This window comes from Ceratosolen solmsi, unplaced genomic scaffold (assembly GCF_000503995.2).
Source record: "Ceratosolen solmsi marchali unplaced genomic scaffold, CerSol_1.0 scaffold11, whole genome shotgun sequence".
Classification (NCBI taxonomy): Eukaryota; Metazoa; Arthropoda; class Insecta; order Hymenoptera; family Agaonidae; genus Ceratosolen; species Ceratosolen solmsi.
Genome location: NW_011948416.1, coordinates 2,790,453 through 2,816,657, shown reverse-complemented (window position 1 = coordinate 2,816,657; position 26,205 = coordinate 2,790,453). Strand labels below are relative to the sequence as shown.

Sequence of the window (26,205 nt, the reverse complement as noted above, 5' to 3'; positions counted from 1 at the left end):
AAGATTACAGTCTGTAAATATAATGAAATATATTTATTGGAATATATCGCCAAATATTGACAGAACTATCGTTTTCTTGCACAGGAGATTCGTTGCTATTAAGAACACTAATTTTTATATTTTATTCTACTTGTTATAAATAGGCATTAACATTTTGGTTTATTATAATTAATAATATTATTAAAAAAAAAAAAAAAAAAAAAAAAAAAAAAAAAAAAAAAAAAAAAAAAAAAAAAAAAAAAAAAATTATATAATAATCTGGTTTATTTAAATTTTAATATTATAGATTATCCATTCAAGAAAGTGTGAAAGTTCTGTCCAAGCAGAAATGCTATTTTAAAAATCTGGGCGCGGAATATTTTATTTAAGCCTAAATAATTTTTTTTACTCACGAAAGTATTGCTTACGAAAGCAAAATATACAAACAATAAATTTCATTGCAACTGTAACAATTTCACGTTATACAAGCATTGATAAAAGTATTTTAACTTTTTATGTAATTTTTTTACTTTTACTTTTTATGTTTATGGGAAAAAAATAAGACCGACTTCTTGAAGTATTGTATTAACTTAAATGCTTTTACAGCATCGGAATGTATTTTCAATTGCTGTGGAAATAGTCGTCAAAGCATATTTATCAACCCAACATTGTATTAACATTGTAATTATTGTATTAATTTTAATAAAGGGATGTCGCATCATACTCAACGAGAGCTCGTCCATTCGGAACGGACGAGGAGACGATATTTCGATGATATATAATGAGTAATGAGAGTGATATAAATAGTTGAAAGATGATTAATAAATCGCGGCTCAAATTTTTCTATGATAGGTAAAAGCTGCCGAATGCACGGGATGTGCACATCTCCGTAGCTTCATCGCGCAACATTGACAAAACTCAATTGAACTCGCAATCGACCACATCGCACGATTGATCCTTTGGATAATCAGAATAGGACGTGAAGCGCGGCTCGCACGAGTCGAGGCTGCTGCAGGTGGCAATTCGTCCTCGCTCCCAAGCGAGTGCCAATGCTCTAGTAACGCACCGGGATAATCGACTGTCGGCGCACCAATGACAAGTTTGGGCGCCCCTCCGGAGCTGATCGGTGGTCATCCTCTGCTCTGGGACAAAAAACGTGGAAGACCAGCGGCACGAAAATGACATAACATTACGCGCGCGGTGAAAGAGCAGCGGTTGCGAGGACTCTGGAGAGGGGCGGCACACATAGAGAGGAGCTCTCGGCCGATTCTTGGATCTCGATTCCCGGGGGGTTCGAGCGCGCGGCCGTAAGACTTGGGCGCCTCCTTCGCCGCCTTCCTCAAACGAGCTTCGCACTTGGTCAGGTACACATCACGGCGCGCTCTGTCTGTTAGTCCGTCTCTCTCTCTCTCTCTCTCTCTCTCTCTCTCTATCTATCTATCTATCTATCTATCTCTGTCTCTATCTTAATCTCTATACATCTATCTCTCAAACTATCCATCTATCTATCTATCTATTTAACTCTCTCTCTCTCTCTCTCTCTCTCTCTCTATATATATATATATATATATATATCTATCTATCTATCTCACTCTCTCGCACACTCTCCGTATCAATCCTCATTGAGCTCGCGCAGCACGAGCACACGCACGTAGGCAACGATAGCGCGAGCCGGTACGCGCATACCCGTAAGTTATCCTTAATTTCTTCTCTTCTTCTATTGTTTTATTCTACACTACGGGCGTCCCATTTTTACATTGGTCGTTACTATGGGTCCGCGAAGGGCGGATTTCCTCAAATTGTTCATGCTTTCACCTCGTCACCCGAACAGCACTGTGCAAATTTAATATATGACATTTGGTGCTCCCACATGCGGTATTACGCGATTTTCATTAATGCCAGTAAATAAGAATTTTTATTCACGACCCAATGGACCATAAGTATCATAATTTAATAATAAGAGGGTGCTTGATTTGTAAGGTTCATGAAGTGTTGTATCGGAGTTATTATACGGTAAGAAAATGTAATATTGTGGTTATAAGCATCTTAATAATGATAGAAGTATCGCCTAATCGTTAATGCTCCACCTGCGATTATCGTCGTTTATACCGGTGAGAAATTTTCATTGCCAAATCGGTTAATTCGCTCGATCGAAGAACAATCGTAACGGGGCCGGGGCAATGAGCCAATCATCCATATATCGCAACACGAAGCACCGCGCGAGTGTGGAATACAGTAGAGGAGAAAGTGGCGCCTAAGTCATAGGATTCACGAGAATATCCAGCAATACTTTGAAATTCGCTATTGACTGTTGCAGAAGGAAAGCAGGGGAAGACTATTGAAAGCTTCAGTGACAATTACCAACAACGAGGCGCAGAGATGAAGTCATTGCTGTCAGTTTGCGTGATCTTGCTAGCAGTTGGGACTACTAATTGTGGCCCAATCGGCAAAAACGAGGCCCTGGAAGAGCTCAGTCCTCTCAACGAAGTGAGTTCCCCCATTCAGCTGACAAAATTTCCCGATCATTTTGCGAGCGCGCGCGCGTGCATTCTTTAAATTTCTCTTACGGCTAGCGCTTTTTAAAAGGTCTCGAATCTCGAGATGAAAGTCGAAATGCGAGTCGAGCTATTCGAAGGTTACGCGGTCGAACGCTGCGCGATTAATTTAGTGAAAAGACACACACGGTTTTTCCGGTCTAAGTGTCTGTGCACTCGCCCGTGTCTCTCCCTCTGTCTGTGCCTAAACATGCCTGAGTATTTGTCGAGCTTAAATCGAAGGATTATGCAATTCGAATATATATTGACGTTTGAAAACTCGTAGAGTGACTATTTAGTCGTTTTTTACAATTTTGGTCACCCATAAAGCCGTTTTCCCTTTTTATCTTCTAAATAACGTAGACATAAGCTAATAATAAATTGAAATGCTTCGAGAAAATTTCGATCCCTATGAATTAATAGATATTATCGCAACGATATTATCATACCACTTTAAGTTAAAAAAAAAAAATATATATGATAAAATCAGATTCTTTTTCTTTGAAATGAACGTTTAAAATAGTTTTCCTTGAACGTATTAGCCAATACTGTTTTATATTAAAAAAAAAAAAAAGAGGAAGAAAAAAAGGACAAAAAAATAATGAAAAAACTAGAATAAAATAAAAATTTCTCTACAACAGGTTTTATAAATAGAATTTTCCTGAAAAAAATGATTCACGCTGGTATATTCGTTATTATAATCTGTAATTCATAATGAAATTCGTCAACGGGGTTTTTCCAGCAATACATTGATCAAAGCCATAAATGCCATTCTTTATGTAAAATACAGCGTAGGCTTGGAGAAAATATTCTCGTTATCAGCATTTCATAAACGTTCATCTCAGAAATCCGTAGAGTACGCAAGACGGAAGGATAAGAGAGCAGTGAAAGTGACGGTTGACTATCGTGGTCCACGCGCTTCGCCAAGTGAAGCAACATCGCTGCACTCGCAAACTTATAAACAAAATCCATTCGAAACTACTAGACGGGCGTTGTTTAATCACTCGGTCTCGCATTGATGATTGATTTTTGACAAAATTTTGATTTTCAAATACTTTTAGAGCGTATGACTTGTCACGCCACACATTTTCTATCAATTAATTCGCTTATCTAATTACCATAAGATTTATTTCTAATCTGAACATAGATGTAGTCAAATATAAGTATAATTCGGATAATAATTTTCTTGCTTAAATCAATCCTAAGAATCGAGAGATCTTTGTGTATATTAATTACAATATTAATTTGAATATTAATTTAATTACGTTTTCGGAGGAATGGCTGACTTTTATATAATCGAATTCAACTGGTGAAATGAAATGCAATACCAATGATTCAGTTGAAATATCATTTGAGGCATTGTTGATGTTTAATTTATTAGCTATTACTAGAGTTTTTATTGACTAGAAATTATTATATGAACTAGTATTCAGTATTTGTTACTTAATGAAGCAAAAAATAATTTAATAAAATACATTTAGCAATCTGTGCAAAATACTTGTTTTAGGTAAGAAGTGCTCCAGGTATTTACAAATATTGCAATGTATTCATCCTTATTTTAATTAACTATTTACTTTACAATTTATTAAAATCATTAGAATGACGGATAAATAGTACAGAAAATTTTTTCAAATTCATTAAAAACACAGTGGTTTTATAATACAAGAAGTTTCATTCATTAATTTTAAGAAATGTGTTAATATTTATTTATTAATTAATTAATACTTATGTATTAATATTAATGGAATTTAATATGTTCACTAATTTTATAAGCATAGTTGACAAAGTATTTGAAAAAAGTAATTTCAAAATTTTTTATTTTAGCCCTTACCAAACTTATAAAATCATCCAAATTAAATAAAACCTTAGTTATTCAAAGAATTATCTTAGTCAGGAAACTTTAAGATGGGTATAATAAGACAATAGACCTTTTTCTTTTATTTTTACACAAAAAGTTCATAAGTCGAAGAATTACGGAAGGAAAATTAATTTTTTTAACTTAAATTTTTATAATTATTTTTTTTCAATTTTATATATGAAATTTATATAAATATTGAATTTCATCAATCATACATAAAAATAATTTACAGCGCAATATTATTATATAATGTAAAACTATTACATTATTATATAATCTTTGTACAACTAGTATTTATTATAAATAGTTGGTACGTAAAACTTCTGTCTTACTTTTTCATCTCACACTTTAGTTAACTAAAGCATCAGAAATTTAATGAAATATTAGTGTGTATGTATGCATATGTATGCATATGTATATATATATATATATATATATATATATATATATATGGAATATATTTAAAATTTGTTTAGAATAAAGCATCGTCAGGACTTCGTATTGAATTCAATTTTGTTTATATTAACCATTCGAATGAGTCAAACAATATTATTCTTATTTTATCTATTGCCTTAAACAGAATCCATTCATAGAGTGCATTTTTAACATTGATTATTGAATAATGCAAAATTACAAAATCCATTTACTCTGATAAATCCTGAAAATTTCAAGGATATCTACACAGTTCACATGCGAGCTTGGCGTCATATTGCCAATCGTCATGAAACTTTGTAATTAGTTGTCCTATGTAACGAAGAATTGGTCATCGAGTCTGAAGTAACGAAGCGCATAAGAGGCGGACAAGCCTTTCGAAATGAACATATTCCGGTTACTGTGAATTTTTTCGAAGAAACTTTTTTTGCCATCCAATACTGAACGAGAACCAAGTTGACAGAAGATTGATCTGCGTACTTTACTCTACGAATAAGGCTTATAAAACAGAAAAATTTAGATCTACAATAATAATAATAATAATAATAATAATAATAATAATAATAATAATAATAATAATAAAAACGATGCAATATTTGGAAAAAAAAGGTAATTAGCGTATATGCTTAGACGAAATCTAATTATTTCAATTAAATTTTCAATGAAAAGGTGTTTCTCCATCTAATTGAATATTGTTTGTCCGTTCAAATGAAATGTTAGTTGATATAAACAGGTTTTGTTAAATATTTCTAGCTACAAGTTATTCAAAGTCAGCGCATTTCAAATGCTGTTAAATATATGATTTTTTTTTTTTATAATTTGAGGCAAATTTATATTGTTATAACGATAGTAAGTACTTTATTTAAATGACATTTTATATATTACATTACCGTATTAAGATTTATATTTTATTGATACAGTAGCAACGATTGTCAAGAAAACCACTTACTATGCCGTCGGCTACTTTGTAACCAATCGCTTTAACGTATATTGTGTACATAAGTAGAATGTTATAAGACCTGAATAACTTATTGTGCAGATGAATTTTGTGAGTGTAGAACGAAATATTACGAGAGTAGCTTATTAATATTGTCTTGACAGTATGTTGAATTAATCATTATTCATAATTATAATAGAGATGGACGATATGTCGATATGATACTAATATATCGTCAGGTTTATGTTATTCAGAATGACGACGAGGACAGAAGCGACAGGGATAAAAGAAAAATTGGCATTGTCAAACTTGGAGTCTCCAATGGTATCATCAATTTCGTTTTCGGGGTAAATATTCTTAATTAATTATTATTTCACATCCTCGTTATCATAGCAATCATAGCATATCATAACAATTAAATTGAACATCATTCAAAATATATGATATCTTACATGAATCACATCAAATTATAGAATAATTTTTTCTAATTATCGGCTGACATTTTTTGCTATCTAAAAATACTTTCTAAAAGTTTTTTCAGGATACTGAAAATTATTTGTATGTCTTTAATAAAGGAATCCATTACTTTATTACAAATATTTAAGCTACACAATTTCAAATCAATTAATACTGAAATAGACTTTATTATATATATATTATTTATGAATGAAATAAATGGTTTTGATTATGTAAAAAAATTTATTACACATTTTTTTTTTTTAAGTTTTAGACACGCTATTAGAAAATTCTTATTGTAAATTTTAAGGAGCCTTCTAATTGAAAATATGCTCAAGGCTCGATCATCTTTCATCTTGTTACGAACATAATAGCTACAAATCTTACAGTACCTATAATTTCTATGTACTAAAAATTGCAAAATCCTCATTTTCTTTTAAATTTGAAATGACATTAAATTTATCTATTGCCATTTTTAATTGCATTGAGATATAATGATTATTTATGCATTATTATGATTTGAAAAAATTATTTATACAGCGCTTAAGCTACACGTATCTTCTTAATAATTATTTAATACAATCGATGACCTAATTTCTCATGACGAATAGCATATAATTCAGTTAATATTTTAACACGTATCATCGTTAAGGTTACAAAATATTATTTAACATTGATAAATATGGAAATAATCCTTCCTCGTTGCTGCCGATAACATTAGAATTATCATTAGAAAAAGTATTTTAATATTAACTAATCTGAATTCAATATCGACTCATACAAACTCTATATATTTATCGATGAAGTCTAAAATAAAATAATTCTACTGTGCAATAGTTTTGCTGTGTAATAGGCAAAAAGAAGCAAAAAATTCATTCTCAATCGAACGTATTCTTGCAAAACTACTTTATATGACTAACACAATCTGTATAATTATATATAGTCTATTAATTATCAATGATAATAGATTCATTTACAATAATCACAAGTATAATAAAGAACAGAGTATGAAAACCATAGATAATGAGTACATACTGTATATTAATTTTATGTAAATTGAAGTAATTGGTGCACAATATATAATAAATATGCTTTTAATTAATTCAAAAAAGTATAGTATACAAAGTGAAGTTGTTTTAAAAATTACATAGGGGTAGCAGCGAATCGTATTTTTGTAGGGGCTATATTGCTTAATCCTTAATTTCATTCAACCATTAAAGCCATAAAATGTCATCGATCATACACATTCAACGAACGAATGATACAAGTTAATTGATAATTGAAAAGAAAAATCGCGCTGACAAGAGGAGGGAAATAACAGCTCCGTAAGCCATAATATAATTAACACGCGGAATCTTATAGAAGTTGGACGCTTTCCTGGACGCAAAAACGAAAGCATTGACGATACTAGATGAGGGTAACAGAGCCAAAAACGTGGCTTTCAATATCGACGGGTCCAGGTCGGCGACCAGTGAGTTCATCGGCAAATACATCGCCGCGAAACTGAAAGGATCGACTGGTAGTGTGGGGCCACTTTTAAACGCAGGAACGACCTTCCTAAGTAGTGCCAAGCAAGGCATTGCCGGAGCTTTCGCCTCAAAGTTCGCGCCTCTCAGCGCATTATCCGGCGGCTTGTCTGGCGGCCTTTCCGCTGGTAAATAATACGCACTTTTTCCTCCCAGCACATTTATTATACTTTACTTTATTTTATTTTACTGTATTTTATCGCATGACAACCTATCGAAAAACAGGGGGAATTGCGATGTTACGGCTGTTTAGAGATTGGCACGTGGCAAATGTTTATCGATGTTAACTGTAACTAATTGGTGGGTTCCACGACACTGGTAATAAAAAGAAAAAAAAAAATTAAATAAATTCAGATCTAATACTTCATATCAATCTGATCAATGATTGCATTAAATTAAACTGCTTTATCGGACAAATAAAAATTCTTGAATACTTAATGCTCGCAAGTGTATATAAGCACGAAGCGGTTGTAGGTAAAATATAGAAAGGAATAGTTGGTTTTTTTTTTTTTTTTTTTTTTTTTAATCTCAACTTCGATATCCTTGTAATACTTAAATTAATATTAATTACATTGATAAAATTGATTTTTTATAGTTTTATCTCGTTATAATATTCGTTGGCTACGCTTTTGCTTTTGTCACTGATTACCTCATCGACGTACGCCAACATTAAATACCATATAAGCAACGAAAAAATAACGCCTATAACTGTACTTTTAATTTTAATAGGACTTTTTTAAATAGCTGGCTTAGACTAGACTAGATTGTAATTAATCGTACTGTAAGAGAGTAATAATAAAAATTCGACTGAAAGGTAATCGCATCGCATGCGATTTTTTAAATACTTTAGACGTGAATGGGGCTTTTACAAAAAAATTGAAAGAATAAAATGTCATCGATGCATACTAAGGCTATGAATTATGTGCAGGTGGTGGGAGTGGCAACGATAACAACCATTCGGGCGGTGGTAGTGACAGCGGCAGCTTCCTGTCCGGCATTATCGGGAGTCTGAGCAACAGTGCTGGTGGCAGTTCCGGTAATGGAGTCGAAGATCCATCCGACTATCCGCTCGCCGGTCAAGAGAACATCGACGTTGGGGGTTACTCCGGTCCTGGCGCTGGGGTAGGAAAATACTGAAGGAAAGGGAGTCGCAATTCTTATTGTCCCCTTGCACGTTGAAGCATTTCTTCGCTTTATTAGTTTTTGTTCGGACGGAATTTTCTTCTTTAACATTAATGCGAGTAAATGAAATAGCACGTTGTTTTGAAATTTTTCATATTGTAATTCGAATGATTTAACAATGCCTAAATATCGATTTGTCTCGAATAAAATGCTGTATTGAAGTAATTTAATATATTTTAGTGTAAAGAAACTGAGAAATTGAAAAATTTATTGAATATCTCGATTCGTTGATTAAATTTCCGTGATCATATTATCAAATTGGAGAATAATGCTGTTTCTAAAAAAAATAGAGAGTTCAAAGTATTTTTAAAACATATATTCTAATATTAACTTATAAGGTTAACGATCGTTAAATCCCCTGTAACTACTCCGACTTAAAATTTCGTTACTCGCGGATGATAAATATGTACAATTCTATGCTTCAACGAGTTAAGGAAGTACAGTTTGACTGTAACCATGAAATACAAATTAAAAATAAGTGTATTCTAATCGGGTACTTACATTCCAAATTTATAATTAATTTAACCTAATTAATCAGGGTTAACAGATAAAACAAATCAGACAATCCTGCACAAACTTATGTCCATTTACCATAATTTGCACATTATAATTTTATTTACTTTTGTTAATTTTTTATAACAAAATAACAATTTAATAAGTGAACATTGTGTGCTAATATTGATTAGAATTTAAATAAATGTCTAAACTAAAGATATAAATAGTGCATGAAGTAGATTTAAAAACTACGAATTGATATTATTTTGAATGATCGTTAAATTTTGTTAATTTTTTTTGATAAACAATGAATAATAATTTGCGATTCACCGAAAATTTTTATCCTGTTATTTATTATTATCCTCAAAATTAATTTTACACAGTAAACATATCGATTGTTGCTAACAAATAATTATTTGACATACGAATAATTTGTTCACCATGGATATACTTGACAATCTATTATTATCCTTGGAAAAATATCTTATGGCTTACTGACATTTCATCAAATACATATTGTATTATTTATTTATCAATACTAATATCCAAAATGTTTTTTGAATTCTTTCTTTGCTTTATAAACCATATTTTGCGAATAAAAATTTTGATTTACACTAAATTATTTTGTTTTCGTATAAGTATTAAAATGATAGATTTAATTTAAATAGCCACAACAAAGAAGAAATAGCAATCATTTTTAATTATTTATTAAAATTTAAATCGACAACTAGCATTTAATGAAACGGATGACTACATATATATTTAAATAATAAAATAAAATAAGAACTTTATTTCTATGTAATAACTAAAGTGCACATAAATCTGCAAAGTTATAATACAGAAAAAGGTATTTTATTTTGATACTTCATAACGAAAGTAAAGGAAGATTCAATTCAAAATCGTCGAAAACCATTAGTTAAACCTTATAACATTGTTCCACCAAGTCTGCATTATACACAATTATAAAAAAATTATTAATAACAGTAATAATAGTAGTAGTAGTAGTAGTAGTAGTAGTAGTAGTAGTAGTAATAAAAATAATAGTTGTAATAGTAATAGTAGTAGTAGTAGTAGTAGTAGTAGTAGTAGTAGTAGTAGTAGTAGTAGTAGTAGTAGTAGTAGTAGTAGTAGTAGTAGTAGTAGTAGTAGTAGTAGTAGTAGTAGTAGTAGTAGTAGTAGTAGTAGTAGTAGTAGTAGTAGTAGTAGTAGTAGTAGTAGTAGTAGTAGTAGTAGTAGTAGTAGTAGTAGTAGTAGTAGTAGTAGTAGTAGTAGTAGTAGTAGTAGTAGTAGTAGTAGTAGTAGTAGTAGTAGTAGTAGTAGTAGTAGTAGTAGTAGTAGTAGTAGTAGTAGTAGTAGTAGTAGTAGTAGTAGTAGTAGTAGTAGTAGTAGTAGTAGTAGTAGTAGTAGTAGTAGTAGTAGTAGTAGTAGTAGTAGTAGTAGTAGTAGTAGTAGTAGTAGTAGTAGTAGTAGTAGTAGTAGTAGTAGTAGTAGTAGTAGTAGTAGTAGTAGTAGTAATAAAAATAATAGTTGTAATAGTAATAATAATAATAATAATAATATTGTTAATAATAATAATAATAATATTGTTAATAATAATAATAATAATAATAATAATAATAATAATAATAATGATGATGATGATGATGATGATGAACAAATATGAAAATGGACTGTGTTATGTATTATAAACTAGTACGATTACTCAACACCGAATTCCCAGCAACACTACTACATTGGTCGATGAAGTTCTACGCAATGGATGGACAACTACTGTATCGACAAGATGCAATCCGGAAACAATGCAACGCGTATATCATTGGCTTGCAAAAATCTATACAAGCTTGACATCATATAATACTGGTCATTAAATAAAGAAACTAAAGAGGACTATATAAAACAATAATCAAAGTGCATGAAGTCTAGTGGCCATATTTTATCGAAGACATTAATATATTCATAAAATAATTGTTATTATTTTTCTATATAAATTTCCAAAATTATAAATATAATATATATATATATATATATATATATATATGTAAAGCGTACAATTTATATTTGTAATTTTGTTATTCACGCAGAGGACTATTTTATACGTGCATATATAAAAGTATTGTTGAACAATATCAAAACATGGATGTAAATAAATATGCAAAGTAGCCGAAAGCACATGTTAGAGACGAGAGATTAAGTTGATATATTTAAATCTCTGGAATAGCGAGTCTTTTAAGTTGTATTACTTACACGTTTTTATAAATCCTTTGAAATATCTACGTATTGAATAAACTTTAAAAATGCCTATCGACTATATGATATCGACGAAATCTCACATTTCCTTTTTGTAAAAAAGCTAATTATATCTAAATTTCACTAATATACTGATAAAAACTTATTACTATTCATCTTTTATATCAATACATAATATGTACAATTATAATAATATAAATGATGAGTTTATAAATTTAGTTTATTTTCTTCTTGACAATGTGAAATACAAACTATGTTACATAGTTATCTAAGAACATATCGTATTTTTAAATAAATTTATGAAAGTATTCAAAATAACTTTAACTGTATCTCTGAAATATAATAACAAATATAATGTCAACATCTGTAAGATCGAGAAATATTAACGAAAGACTCGTTAATCCTTAGCTTGTATAATTCAATCTAATCATTATTATCGCAATGCCGTCAAATTGTAAATACGTCCTTGTAATGCTCATTGAGGAAAACATATTGTCAAATAAAATTATTGTTACCATTTACAACAATTGTTATTACTCATGCTTTAATCCATAATGCGCAATACTGAATTTGCCTTCCTTTGCAATGCAAGTATATATTAATACTCTATGAATGTAGGTTTTTTACTTTTTATCTTCTAAAATTGTTGGAATATAATCTAAAGATTATACATATCAACAAATTTACTTGGCTTAAGCATTTATTTAAGATTTTTCTACTTAAACGATTCCTGGATGTGTTGTAACAACGATATTATTAATCAAGATATATAACTTACAAAATCATTACTACTATAATTTTACACTGATTTTGAAGTGAGTTTTATATTAATTTATATATTAAAGTATGTAGAAATAAGTTTTTGTATGGATGCGTGTGCGCGCGCGCGCTTAAATGCATAACTTAAATAGTTGGTGGATACGTAGATGGATGTGTATATAAAAGTGCGTATGAGTATATGCGTATGGGAGCGATTGTGCACGTGTACATTCGTGTATGTAGATGCGCGCGCGCGCACAAACGTGTAAAGGTGGGTGAGTGGGTGCGTGGGTGCGTGCGTGCTTGTGTATAAACGCACGAATTTTTTATAAGCTGTACTTAGATTCTTCCGAATCACACAAATGTGAATATAAAAATGGCAATTAATCAATTTAGGATTGAATTTTTCCAAGTCATTTCAATTTAGATCAAATCACAACTCAACACAACAAAACTACAAATTGATTTTGTAGAATAACGTGATTATTAGTTGATTATTAAACTATTAATTTATTCTTAAAAGATATTACGTACTCTGTTCTACGTGATCAAATTTTTTATAAAATATTTAGGGTATCATTTTAAATATTTATTTATATGATAATAATTTTAGAATGTAAATATTTTAAATGATATCCCTTCCATACACGATGCATTTATTACAATATTTTGTATTTTATCGGTTTTCATAAATTCTGAAATAAATTGAAATGCTGCGTTTGATTATCAGACGCCATAAGACTACATGATTTTTTATTTGCGCAGAAGCTTCGTTCAACAACGGAGGAAAATATTCCTGAATTCGACAGGACTAAAGTCTCATTAGACGTGCCACCGCAAATTTTTGGTGGAGGCTTCACTATCATTACAAACATTAGTAAAATTCTCAGCAGCCTAATAATGGTAAAAAAAAAAATGTCAATTATTTCTATTTAATTTTTGTTAATTTATCTAAATATGAAATAGATAAATTAAAATATAAAAATGTATAATTTATTAGTGTAAATTATAGTCGATATTGCGGTTGGATACATTAAATTTATTACTAGTGATATTTAGTCACATGTATTAATGCTAAATGTTATTTGAACTTGTTTCCTTTCACTTGAAATTATTGCAAAACGTGCATAATTCTATTTTGCACGTTTGAGATTTTTATGAAAGTCACTTATTTTAAATTTCAATATGGCTTGTTAAGTCATATGTAAAATAAGAAAAAGTAGTTAGTTAAAGCTTATTGCTTTCGAGAGAAAAAAAAAAATAAATATATATATTTATATGTGTGTGTGTGTTATTATAACAGAATGATAGTAAACTTTTAAAAATTAAATAAAATTTAATTCAAATAAAAATCTATAAAAGTAAGATAAGGTAAGATTCATAATAATTAAAATATTAGGTAAATACAAAAGTCTTTTTACGCTCATTCAATGCCCTTATTTCATTTTGGATAATCACTTTTATAATTAATGTTGAATAATAGGAAAAAAGATGATCGTTTATAGTTTCCTTATCAAACAAAAACTTATTACAAATATTCCTTTTCAATTAACATACAACTTATAAAATTATTACTTACACCTATATGTGGATGTGCATGAGCGTGTGTCCGTGTTGGAGATAGGGGCATTAAATTGAATAGTTAAATGAGTTATCCATAATCATTTTTACTTCATAGAAATTTTGATTCATAAATTGTAAATCTTGCAATAAAGCTCAAATATTCACTAGAATTATAATGGTTATTTCTTAAATATTTCATATAATAATTTTAAATTTACAGAATTCAGCAAAAAGGACAGAAAGTGTACTGGAAGTCTTCAAACCAATTTTTCGAGGAAAATTCGCTATAAAAGGACTTCCATCGGATAATCAGATGCAACAGTTCAAGAAGAATTAGTAGATATATTTAATAGATATAAATATTAAATATTGAAATGAATCTTCGTTGTTCTACTTGAATAATTGAAGAATGTCCTACTTAACTGGCCACCTAGACTTCACAGGAAGATGTGTCATAATTATTCATAGTAAATGCATGTAGTGTCCGTATTTTATAAATAATTCACTAATTCAAATAGTTTTATATCAAAAAATTATGTTTAACTTTCTTAAGAAATGTATCAAACCCTGTTAATTATACCATAGAAAAGATTACGCTTAACTTTAGTTGCAATAGATAATTAATTTAATCTATCAAATGTATATCGTATATGCCGTAAGCAATTTTTTATTCATACTAGAATTTGTAAATTAAATATATATTTGAAAAAGTTTTGGTATCTAATAGAATGTAACTTGCTTGAATGATTTTACTAAATTTAAACTAAATTTAATTTTGAATATAAAACAAGAATCTATCAACTTTCTCCTTCAAAATATTTTAACAAATTTAATCTTTCAATACATGGAAAATTTTATAATTTAACAATTAATTATGTTATTATATTTTTATTGTATATGTGTGAATATCTCTTACTTATTAATCTCGATTAAACATTATTTTAAACTATAATATATAAAATATCAAGGTGATAACTTGAAAAATAGTTAGTCATAAAATACTGTCAAATTTATTTAATTTTTCTTTTAAATTAATCTTTCAATAATTGTATACTTATCAATAAGAAGAGATAGAAAATTTTTTCCAATGTTCTTAATTATTATAAATGCATTACAATTAATAATCATTCTGATATTTAAAATAATTATCCCTGTTGAATTATACAGATTATAAAATTCAATTGGTATTAATTATAACTTCTAACCTTAATTTTAATAACCGCATATATTTGAATAAGAAATAGTATTAATTCTACATACACTAATATGTACCTTTTATATATAAAAAAAAAACAAAAACAAAAACAAACAAAAAACAAAAAAAAACAATTATATATTACGCATGTTTTAGATTATATATGTATATTTTCGTAAATTTATCGTCCTTATAAAATGTCCTATAGCTATTATAGAATTACTTATGAATTTCTTAAATATTTATCTAAACTGAGCAATGAAATTTTATCAATTATATATTTATTCGTGAATACACATATATGAAAATTGCTATTATGCGTATTATATCAGAATTTCAGATGATTTTTAAAGATATAGTTAGGTCTGAAATTATTTTTAAACAAATTGTGCATCTCTCGTACTAATTGAATTCATATTGCGATTGATATTATTTTCAATGTAATTAGCGAAAATTAACAATAATTGTTATTCAAAGCAATTATTATATTTCACTTCCCTAACGTACTAAGACACACATCTGAATAGTAATAATTTAATTTGAATGAGGATTTCTGTTAATATACAATACATTACGATTTGTTGGCCTAAATAATATGAATTAATATCTTTTGTTATAATCGATAGATTTTATATAGTGAGCCATCTCGCGCAAACTATAATAATTGCTTTTCTATAATAATTAAATGTGCTACATTCTTTAAAATATATATATATATATATATATATATATATATATATACATAAATATTAAAATATAAGCTTTACTATAATAGATTTTATATTTTTACTGGCATTAATAGTAAACGAAAAAGAAAATTAAGCGAATATAAATTGTGCGGTTGTTCAATGGCACTATAATTCTGTATGCTATTATTTATAAAAACCTATTTAACTACTAAGATTGTAATTTGAACAAATATTTACACTACATTAACATTATAAATAGTATCAATAATTAAAAGTACTAAATATGTAGGACATTTATTAATATTGTGCCAATTTATAAAATACACTAAGGTTTTGTTTTATACCAAAAATAATCTATTCAAATTTTAAGAATATAAATAGGTTGAAAATGTTAATTATCCTGGTCAACTGAGTATATTACTTACATCTAATAAGTTTGATAAAGATTAATAGTTAATTAATAGAAAAAACAATCACGGTTAATTACAACAAATCTGTGATATAAAACATATTTAATTATGACACCAATTAAATGTTTTTAAAGATTTTTTTTTTTAATATACATTTTAATGAACTCATGAGAATATTGTAAAATATATAACAAAATAGTGACATTTAACTACGAATATTAAGTGTATTCTATTAAAACATATTTAAGTAAATTGTAATATTCATAAAAATTATTTAGTATGAAAAGATAATACGGAAACTTAACTTTAAACAAATTTTCGAAATTAATTCTTTTAAAAATAATTTTATTAAAAAAGAATTTTTAAATTAAATATATTTATATAAATATGTATGTAAATTTTTCTTAACTTCCATAATGAGAAATATTGCAAAATTTCCAATTAAAAATGTTCAAATTTATGATTTTATGAAAAGTACGACTGTTACGTAATAAATTATGCAATACAAATTAATGAAACATGTAATATACAAATATTCGAATGTTCTTGAAATAACTACTGATAATATATAATAAATACAAATGAATAAAGTAATAAGTATGAAATAAGAATTAAAACTATTATACATTTAACTTTTGCATAAGTATTTGGAAAAATGGTGAATTATAACATAAAGTAATAACGCTTTATTGTATAAAAGCTTGAATTTCATTGGATATTCATTTTAATTAATATATAATGTACTACTGACTAGATATCAAAAATCTATTTAAGGATAAATTTTATATTCTTTTTATTTAACTAATATGTAGAAGTAAATTATACAATGATTCAATGAAACTGTGACTTCCTTATTAAATATTTGATTAGATTTAAGATTTAACGCAAAAAATTAGTTAATTAGTTATTATGTGATTATTTCAAAGTTGTTTTTAAATATTCAGATTAATTTACTAACGCATTCATTTGAGTTATACAGTAATAATTTGTTTGCATAATAGATTAAGTCACTTTCACATGCAAATGCTCTTTTCTGTTTTATGTTTGTATTAATAGTTGCGTCATAACTTTTATAAATATATAAAAAATTAATAAATTTTGAATAATTATTTTCAAAACATATTTCTTTATTAGATGAGTCCGCATTTATAATTGTTCTGCTTGCACGAAATAAGTTTATAAATTTACTGGAAGAATAACCAAAAAATTTCAATATATATATTCTTTTCATTGATATAATTAATTTTTTACTCCCATTAAAATTATTTACTTTCAAATAGCAAGTATTATTGTTAATAGAGAAATTTTAGTAATAATAAATTTTATAACTAATTTTTATGGTATAAACAAAAATTTTTCATTTAGAACTCATGTGGAATTTAATCTAGTTGATATTCATTATATTATATTACTAAAATAATATTAAATTTCGTTGATTATAACGTTTAATTAATTTTTTTTCTGCATTAATTGATTTTAATTATTTAAATATTTAAATGATTTAAAAATTTTATATAGATGCAACATCTTATAAATTGTTGCCATTCATAAACAGATATCGTAATTGTTCAATGTATATCAATATTATTAATCATAAAAATAAACGTGTATGTAAATAAAAAATAAAATAAACTTTCTATACTTAAAAATATAAAAAGATTTTATATGCGAATGTGAGAAGTATATATATATATATATATATATATATATATATATAATGGATTATAATAAAATAAAGTATAAATATCATCTCAAAATAAGTTTTAATCAATATTATTCTTTTACAATTTTAAATTTAAGTTTCCAATTTTAGCAAATTCAAATGAATATCTTGAAGATTTTTTTGATTATGTGATAATTTCATTATGCCTCCTTAAATTTCACTGCTTTTTGAATTTTTTTTTTTTTTTATTATTTTATTTAATTTAATACAAATTCTTTAAGTTTATTTAAATATGTTTGTATAAATATATATGTTTAAATTATATATCTTACAAATACTGTAATTTCAAAATATACAAAATTTATTTTGTAAATAAAATAAAAAATTATATTTGCACGAGCATTTGATAATTGATGCATGTGTAATTTGGCACGATGTTTCTTTATTTTCTTTTGTAAGTCGATTATTATAATAAGAAGTTTCGATTAAATTTCATATTATGATTAAAAAGTATTCCATTCGGAATAATTAATTGAAAAAAGTTTAAATTAATTATGAAAAATTTAATTATTTACACTACTGAAATCTCTGAATAAATAACATTTTATCAATTAAAATCCATTAATTATAAGGAGTCTTAGAAATGCATTTTGTTATATCTGAAATGACATCTGAATATTTTTTAAAAGTTGTAAATTGAATAAATCACTTTAAAGCTATTTATTTAAAAATAATTGATAAATAATAATTTACTAATATTTGACATTCACATGTTCATGATTCTATAAGCTCAACGCTAAATTTAAACATATTATATAACAATAGACTGATTTACATTAAATATTTTAATATTATTTAAGATTGAATCTTTACATTTGAAAGTATTCGATTAAAGGTACTTAATTTTTACTTTCATACAACATAAAACAACAGCATAGTATCTGATTTTATGAGTAAATAAAATCAAACATTTATAAAACTATTTTAGCTCATCAACAACAATATTAAAATTCATATCGAACATTCTCTTATATTGAAAATTTTGGTTAAAATTAATTGAATCGATAAAACAAAAGCTTAAAACAAATAGGTGTTTTATTAAATTACAAATTGGTGCTTTACTAAATATTGTCGACATGTAACGCTAAATAAGTCTCTAATATACAAATACTTCATGTATATACGATTATACGTAAAAATAATTTTTTTTAGTCACTCAGAATAAAGAGTTTTGTGTAATGGCAAGGTTAGCATGAACTTCACAACTTTCTATCAACACAGTTGGACTTTTGTAAAATACTGAATTATGCTCTCAAGTACTTGAAACATCGGACAACTAAACTCAAATCTAAATTTCTTTGTAAATAAAATTTCTTTTAGTCCCGCGGCACCGCCAATTGAACCGCGCAAACCAAAGTGACATAACTAAGCGTGGATATTAGTTATGGATGGATGATAGCCCGTACATTCGTATTCTTGTCTGCGCGAGAGTTGTGACGAGACGGTATATTTCGTAAAAGGCAGAAAAAGGCCCAAGTGCTCGTAGAGGAGAAGAAGAAGATGAAAACGAAGAGGTAAAAGCCCAGGGAAAAAACGTTGCTGACCTTGCCGCGGACGCTTCTGGAGACTTGGCGTGAACAGGTCTACGCGTCTCCTTAACAGTTGGCCAGACCAGCCGACAAGATGCACTTCGTCCTGTGAAGCTGCCGGCTTTTCCACTCTACGTCCAAAGCCTTGAGGGAGGAAGGGATTCCATTACCTCAGTCGCAAGCATTTCGTAAAGACGAAGCTATACAAGCGCGCGAAAAGTAAGTGTTTAAAAGCGCCATGACGGATCTTAAACGAATTAACGCGACCGTCGACCCTTCTAAAATGTTTTCATACGATTTGATATTTATGTGCCGAACTTCTGTCTGGCTATCGGACATTTGATTGACAATTTTATTAAGCTAAGCTAAACTCATAGATTTTATGATTAGGTGTCATGTATTCGTCATTGGGAGACAATTTTCATTTTATTTTTTAAATTTTCTTAAAAACAGAGATTTTTTTTGTTGCAAGTTGACATTATATTCCTAAAATAATATATTGTTTATATCTACTTATAATATTTGCATATTTATTTTTAATTTAAAATATATATATATATATATATATATATAATTTGTAAGAATATACATAATATAATTAGAATGGAAGATAACTAAACATACTAACGAAGGAAAACAAATAAATCATAAAATAAAAATAACATTTAAGAACTTGATATTTTATGAAAATATAATCAAATTTATAGAGTTAAAATACTTACATTTCCAAAATATATATTTTTTCTTAAACCATTATCCAAATTTTTTGTAAAATATTGTCTCGGTTAAAAAAGTCATATAATTAATTACTGTTATTTAATAACTCAGTGTCAAATTCAATAATAATTTATATTCGTACATAAATATATTTATACATAAAACAGGGACAGCTATAAATAAAATATACAATATACACAAGAGCTTTATTTTTTGATGAATTACATATAATTATGGTACTCCATGAACTATTTCAGTATTGTGACTGTTTTAAAAATACAAGAAATTACATAAACAATCGTATTTCTTTATTATTTATTATTTCAATTATTTATATTATTTTATTGATATAATATAATTATAGTAATTTTAAAATGCTTGATTATTAATAAACAATATACAATTATATAACTACAATTATGTAACTGGAAAAACATTGTGTTACTAAATTATTTTCATGATAAAATATTTATTTTAAAAATTTGTAATATTTAATCACTGAAAGCATCTAAATCTCAAGTTTTGGGAAAAAAATTTTTAATTTTTCTTTTAAATTCTAAAACTTCTTATTTCTAATTTATTTCAATTAATCCATAATTTTTACATAAAAAATTAATGTTGAACTAAATACGCAACCCTTTCACGCTAAATATTTTATAATACATGGAAAAGAAATTACATTATATTATTATTGCAGCTATATCTATTAAATTATTTATGTTTTCTTGCGTGAATGTACAATGAACAATGAACTTATAAATAATATGTCTTTCGTCATTGTAAATGACTATAGTAAATCACTTTTATAAATATAATTGTTCATATAAATAAGAAAGAAGAAATCCTTTCTGCAATAAGAATATTTCATATATATGAAAGAAATTCAGTTTAAGCTATTTTTCATTTATATTTTAAAATTCATTAATAATAATAAGCTGCTATTTTTAGACATTTATTAATACGTAATAAATAGAGCCGATGTATTTTAATCGTAATAATTCTTACTCGTCTCGTAATATTAATTCTCACGTTTTGTAAATGATGACCGTTATACAAAAAAAAAAAAAAAAAAAAAAAAAAACTATTGGTTATGAATATTAAGTAATTATTATTTTCTTTTAACATGCACAATTCATTGAGGTATAATTATACATATTATGTTTTCTAAAAAAATCATTAATCCTTTTTTCCATATCAACTCATTACTATTTATTATTACATCATTCTGCGACTTATCATCTATTACTGCTCAGTAATTTCGTAATTCCTTTCTTCATGGTTACAAGGTAAACTACTAAGTTCTCTTTTTTTATATCATTCGTATTCTAGCTGAGCAGTCCAGAATGGCTGCGTGCGTCGAATAGTTTTTCTTCAATCTTCTTATATACATAAATGGGTATTATTCATTAATGTCAAAGTCCAAAATATTTATTATTCATTTTTAGTGAACATACCAATTATTAAATACGTACGAAATATATGAAGTGCTATCTTCAAATTAAATTAAAAATTAATGATTAAATAAATGTATTGTAATAAATCAATTTTAACATTAACCGCATAAATGAAATTAATATTAAAAAATATGATATTTAATTATGTGATGGATATAATAGTTACATTGGATGGCTATTTAAAATAAAGAAAACTTCTATATTTAGATCGTTCAAATTTTATTATTATTTCATTATATTCACATTAATATTAAAATAATGAAGTTTATTATTTTATCTTAATTTGGTTTTATTTTTTTTTTTATATTTGTCAAGAATCACTTTATTATTAGAAACTTGAAGGCCTTTTCACATTAAGGAATTTTGAATATAGTGTCAATTAAGTACTTGAAAGCCAACAATAAATTATTTATATATAATTTCACATGTGTATGTTCGAGTATAGAATTATATATAAAATAGTTTGAGTATTGGGTTCGATATTTAAAATTTTGTATTCAATTATCCTTTCAATGGCAAACTAAAGCAGTTCACAAAATAGTATACATTACGTTTTTATAATATTAGAACGAGTTTTCTGAATTCAGAATTCTACGAAATCAATGTTGTTCTTTTTAAATAGGATATAGAATATTTGAAATCGAAAAACAACTTCTTATAATACTTTTTTAAGATCGCGAATTCACGAGATTTTTGTAGGTAATAAATAAATTTTTATTCAATTTAATTGTAGTCACATAATAATAATAATAATAATAATAATTGAAATCATATAGAAAGAAGGAACATATATAAGGAAATAATAATGAACTTCATGATTTTAAAGTTAATATTAATTAATTCATGAAACACAATGCAATGAACTCAGGTAGTAGTTTATAATATATTGACTGTGAACATAACAAATTACACTCGGTTATGAAACATTAAATTTATTACGTTATTAGAAATTTATACTAATACCTTCACAAACAGAAAAATATTACTTAAAAAATAAAAATACCACGCCAATTTCATAATTTATATAAATAAGAGATATATCTTCATAATAGAAAAATTTTAATTTTTTTTTTATCATTAGAATAGAGCATGAATATCTTTATTTATACAGGTAATGTAACTCTGTAGTATATCACAACCATCATATACATGGTTAATCAAGAGTAAAACTTACATTAAAAAACGCCTTTTATTATATTACAACGCCCATGATCTTGCATCATTGTTTCTTAAACACTGCACTTAATTAATAAAAAATCTTGGCACAATGTTTTAAAATAATACTTCATTCGAAAAGGCATCTGCAGATAATATTGAACAGATTATATCGTCTGTGAGATTAAATTTGAATAAACGTATTATAATGTCTTTAATTTCTAATAAATGCATAATATCTTATTATAAATATTATTAACATTTCTTATATAAATTGTTATTGTAAAAAGTTGTGTAGTTAGAAATATAATGTAATGATGTAATGTTATTGATAGATAAAATTTAATATCAATATCTTGACACTAATAAAACTTTTATTAGGAATAAAAAAAAATATAAAATAAAACTTGTTAGGGTGAATAAATTTCTCGTAACTAATGATTACGTAAGCGTAGTATACATATTCCCTTAAGCAAAAAGACTATTGTACGACCTCGAGTTTACACAGCTAATTTAAGAAAAAGGAATGATTAAAAGCGAAATTCGTCCGAAATCACAACTTATGATCGCCGTTCGCTACGCATTCTGATATTACGAAATGATGGATCGCAACCGCCTCGAGTAAAGCATATTATATAAAATTCACGTGTGCGGGCTTTAAAATCGTCGTAACACGAGCACATAAGAAAGAAGAGACTTTATAAGTCTACAACGTGTTTTCCAAAAAGGGAGCAATGCATTATAAATTGTCGATTTCTAAATTCTGTCCACTGAATATCTCTCTCTCTCTCTCTCTCTCTCTCTCTCTCTCTCTCTCTATCCCTCTAGATACATATATATATATATATATATATATATATATAAATTGTGGTGTGCGCGCGCGCATGTGTATATGTGTGTATATTTGTAACTGCGTGTGACAGTACAATTCAGTACAATTGATTGAAAATTCATTAAATTTTAATTTTAAAGTCTTATCAATTTAAAAGTCTTCACTTTTTTTTTATAAAAATGAGTTATATATTAGACGATCTTTGTTACTTTACATTAGGATTAGGATTTGTGATATACGAATTATTTAGCGAAACATAATTTTATAGATCTATATAGAAAGTAAAAAATGTACAATGTAAATAACAATTTGTTAATTAATATAAAAATTAACGTTTTATTATTATCAGTAGTAAATATTTTATTGAAGACTAGAAGTTAGCAGTAATAAAATTTTAATGCGTATAGAGTTAGTATTGTAGTTGATATAGTTAATATTAATTAACTACATAATAGTTAGAAGATAAATTTTTTTTATAATTAAATCTGGCATTATTATATTATCTTATTTAATCTTATTATATGCTATCTAACATAATGTTATATGAAGGACAGTATGACACAGTATAATATAATCGAGTAAGCTATTCACCATAAATGCCACTCTAATTACCTATTAAAATACACGTATAATAATAAAAATTACAATGATTGTTATTATTATTATTATTATTATTATTATTATTATTATTATTATTATTATTATTATCCTGATGTGTGACAAGAAAAGGTTTACACATGTAATATTATTTCTTCTATAAGTTAATAAAATCAAATAAACTAGTTATTTATAAAATCGTTGCAAGTATATTTAAAAATTTTTTTTTATTTTTACGGAATATTTATCTATACATCATAAGAATAAACAATCCATTTATGATAGATGAATATTATAAATATTTATTTGATAATGTCATTGTTCTTAAAAATATAAATATAACAAATGTGTTATAGTTATTTAATTGTCTTATCATATATTATTGGAAATGCAAATATATATATATATATATATATATATATATATATATATATATAAATCTATATTTATTTACACCTTTATATACGAATATTATAATACATAATTGATTACCGAAAACGCGACATGTCTTATGTATTATATATAGGATTATAAACATTACATTTTACTTACTATTAAATATATTATAAGGTTGTTCATTAATGAAATCTGTTTTATAAAATCTATAAATAATAGTTGTAAAATCATTGTTATCTATTCAAATTTACATATTATAATTCAATTTTTTGTTTCCATTCGCATTATTCAATTCTATGTTTCATAAAGAAACTCATATATTGAATATAATATATTTAAATTTTTTTTAACAATTTTCATGTAACATATTATAATTGGATATAAAAAATTTGATATGAATAATGAGATTTTTATACTTCTTTACTTTAGTTTTTTCTAGTAAATGTGAAAAGCCGTAATTAATTTCAATTGGCAATTTACTACAATATACTATAAATATCGAATTATAATCAATGACATCGGTAATTACTACAATTTATTCAAAATTAACATACTATTAAATAAACAACTTTAAATATTAAATTGAAATTATATTTATATGTGATAAAGGCATGCATGCACGCATGCTCGCACGCGCGTATGCATGTCGAGAAACAGCGAAAGTGTTCATCAGAAATTGACAAATAACTATGTGTTACAAGGATCTCAACTAATTCCAAGACGTAAGCTAGCAATTGCGATGCACCAATGTTCCTTATCCCCTCACAATAATAGTGTTCCCATTACTTAGTTTATTCATAAGAGAGCATTCGCAGAAAATCGTAAAATACGGAGATTAGTTTTTCATTGCTTTTGCATGCTCAAGTATCGATAATATACCCGACGCGTGAAAGTTCGCAGCATCGCAACTTTCTTGTGCAATTGCAAACTACCACTGTAGTTTTGATTACTTGCTTTTTACATAGTCACAATTATTTTGCGTTCGTTTTCATTAAATAAAAACTCAATAATATTTATACTGATGCAACTTTTTTTTTTATAATTTTATGCGAGAACTATAAATAAATGCTTATTTATTTTAGTTTTAAAAGATATGAAACGAGTTTCGTGACTAATTCTTCAAAAGATTATTCCCTTAAAGGAATTTCACAATATACAATATAGTTGCATCGGCAAAGTAATATCGCTGATGAATAGTTCAATAATAATTAAATAACAATATTACTTTTAGCGCGTCTAATTTTTAAATACAATAAAAATAAGAATAAAACGTATTAAATCAAACTGAAGGTTTTCTCTTTAAATTGTAATACGTAAGCCACACTTAATCCTAGATTTTTAATAACCAATATTCCTTTACAAAAAGAAATAATTTTAAAAAACTATCTAAATTATAATAAATCAATATAATAATAATATTTTTGTACAAAATAGCTATTCCCATAATTTTAAATTTAATTCTGAATATAATAAGGTGATACATATTTATCCTTAATGAATGATACATTTGGAAAAATATATATATATATATATATATATA

At 26.5% G+C, this 26,205-nt stretch overlaps 2 protein-coding genes across 2 annotated transcripts in view; both read left to right on the top strand.

Annotated features, from left to right (window-relative positions):
* The first annotated feature begins 1,210 nt into the window (after window positions 1-1,210).
* LOC105359450 (keratin, type II cytoskeletal 2 epidermal) lies at window positions 1,211-14,457 on the top strand. The gene is made up of 7 exons (XM_011496064.1): window positions 1,211-1,343; window positions 2,297-2,466; window positions 5,980-6,087; window positions 7,559-7,850; window positions 8,651-8,844; window positions 13,171-13,308; window positions 14,189-14,457. The coding sequence occupies exons 2-7, from the start codon at window positions 2,359-2,361 to the stop codon at window positions 14,303-14,305; spliced, it is 957 nt and encodes a 318-aa protein (XP_011494366.1). The 5' UTR covers window positions 1,211-1,343; window positions 2,297-2,358; the 3' UTR covers window positions 14,306-14,457.
* Window positions 14,458-19,573: 5,116 nt separating this feature from the next.
* The window catches only part of LOC105359178 (uncharacterized), a 32,644-nt gene continuing 26,012 nt past the window's right edge, over window positions 19,574-26,205 (top strand). Inside the window, exon 1 of the mRNA XM_011495688.1 lies at window positions 19,574-19,733. The gene's annotated coding sequence lies outside the window, so the exon portion shown is untranslated. The remainder of the gene's footprint in view (window positions 19,734-26,205) is intronic.

What these genes read in the sequence shown, in the direction of transcription:
- LOC105359450 (XM_011496064.1), top strand. Translation starts at nt 2,359, where the DNA reads ATGAAGTCATTGCTGTCAGTTTGCGTGATCTTGCTAGCAGTTGGGACT. An exon ending in ACTCCGGTCCTGGCGCTGGG is followed by an intron (nt 8,845 to 13,170) that starts GTAGGAAAATAC and finishes TTATTTGCGCAG; the next exon opens with AAGCTTCGTTCAACAACGGA. An exon ending in TTCTCAGCAGCCTAATAATG is followed by an intron (nt 13,309 to 14,188) that starts GTAAAAAAAAAA and finishes TTAAATTTACAG; the next exon opens with AATTCAGCAAAAAGGACAGA.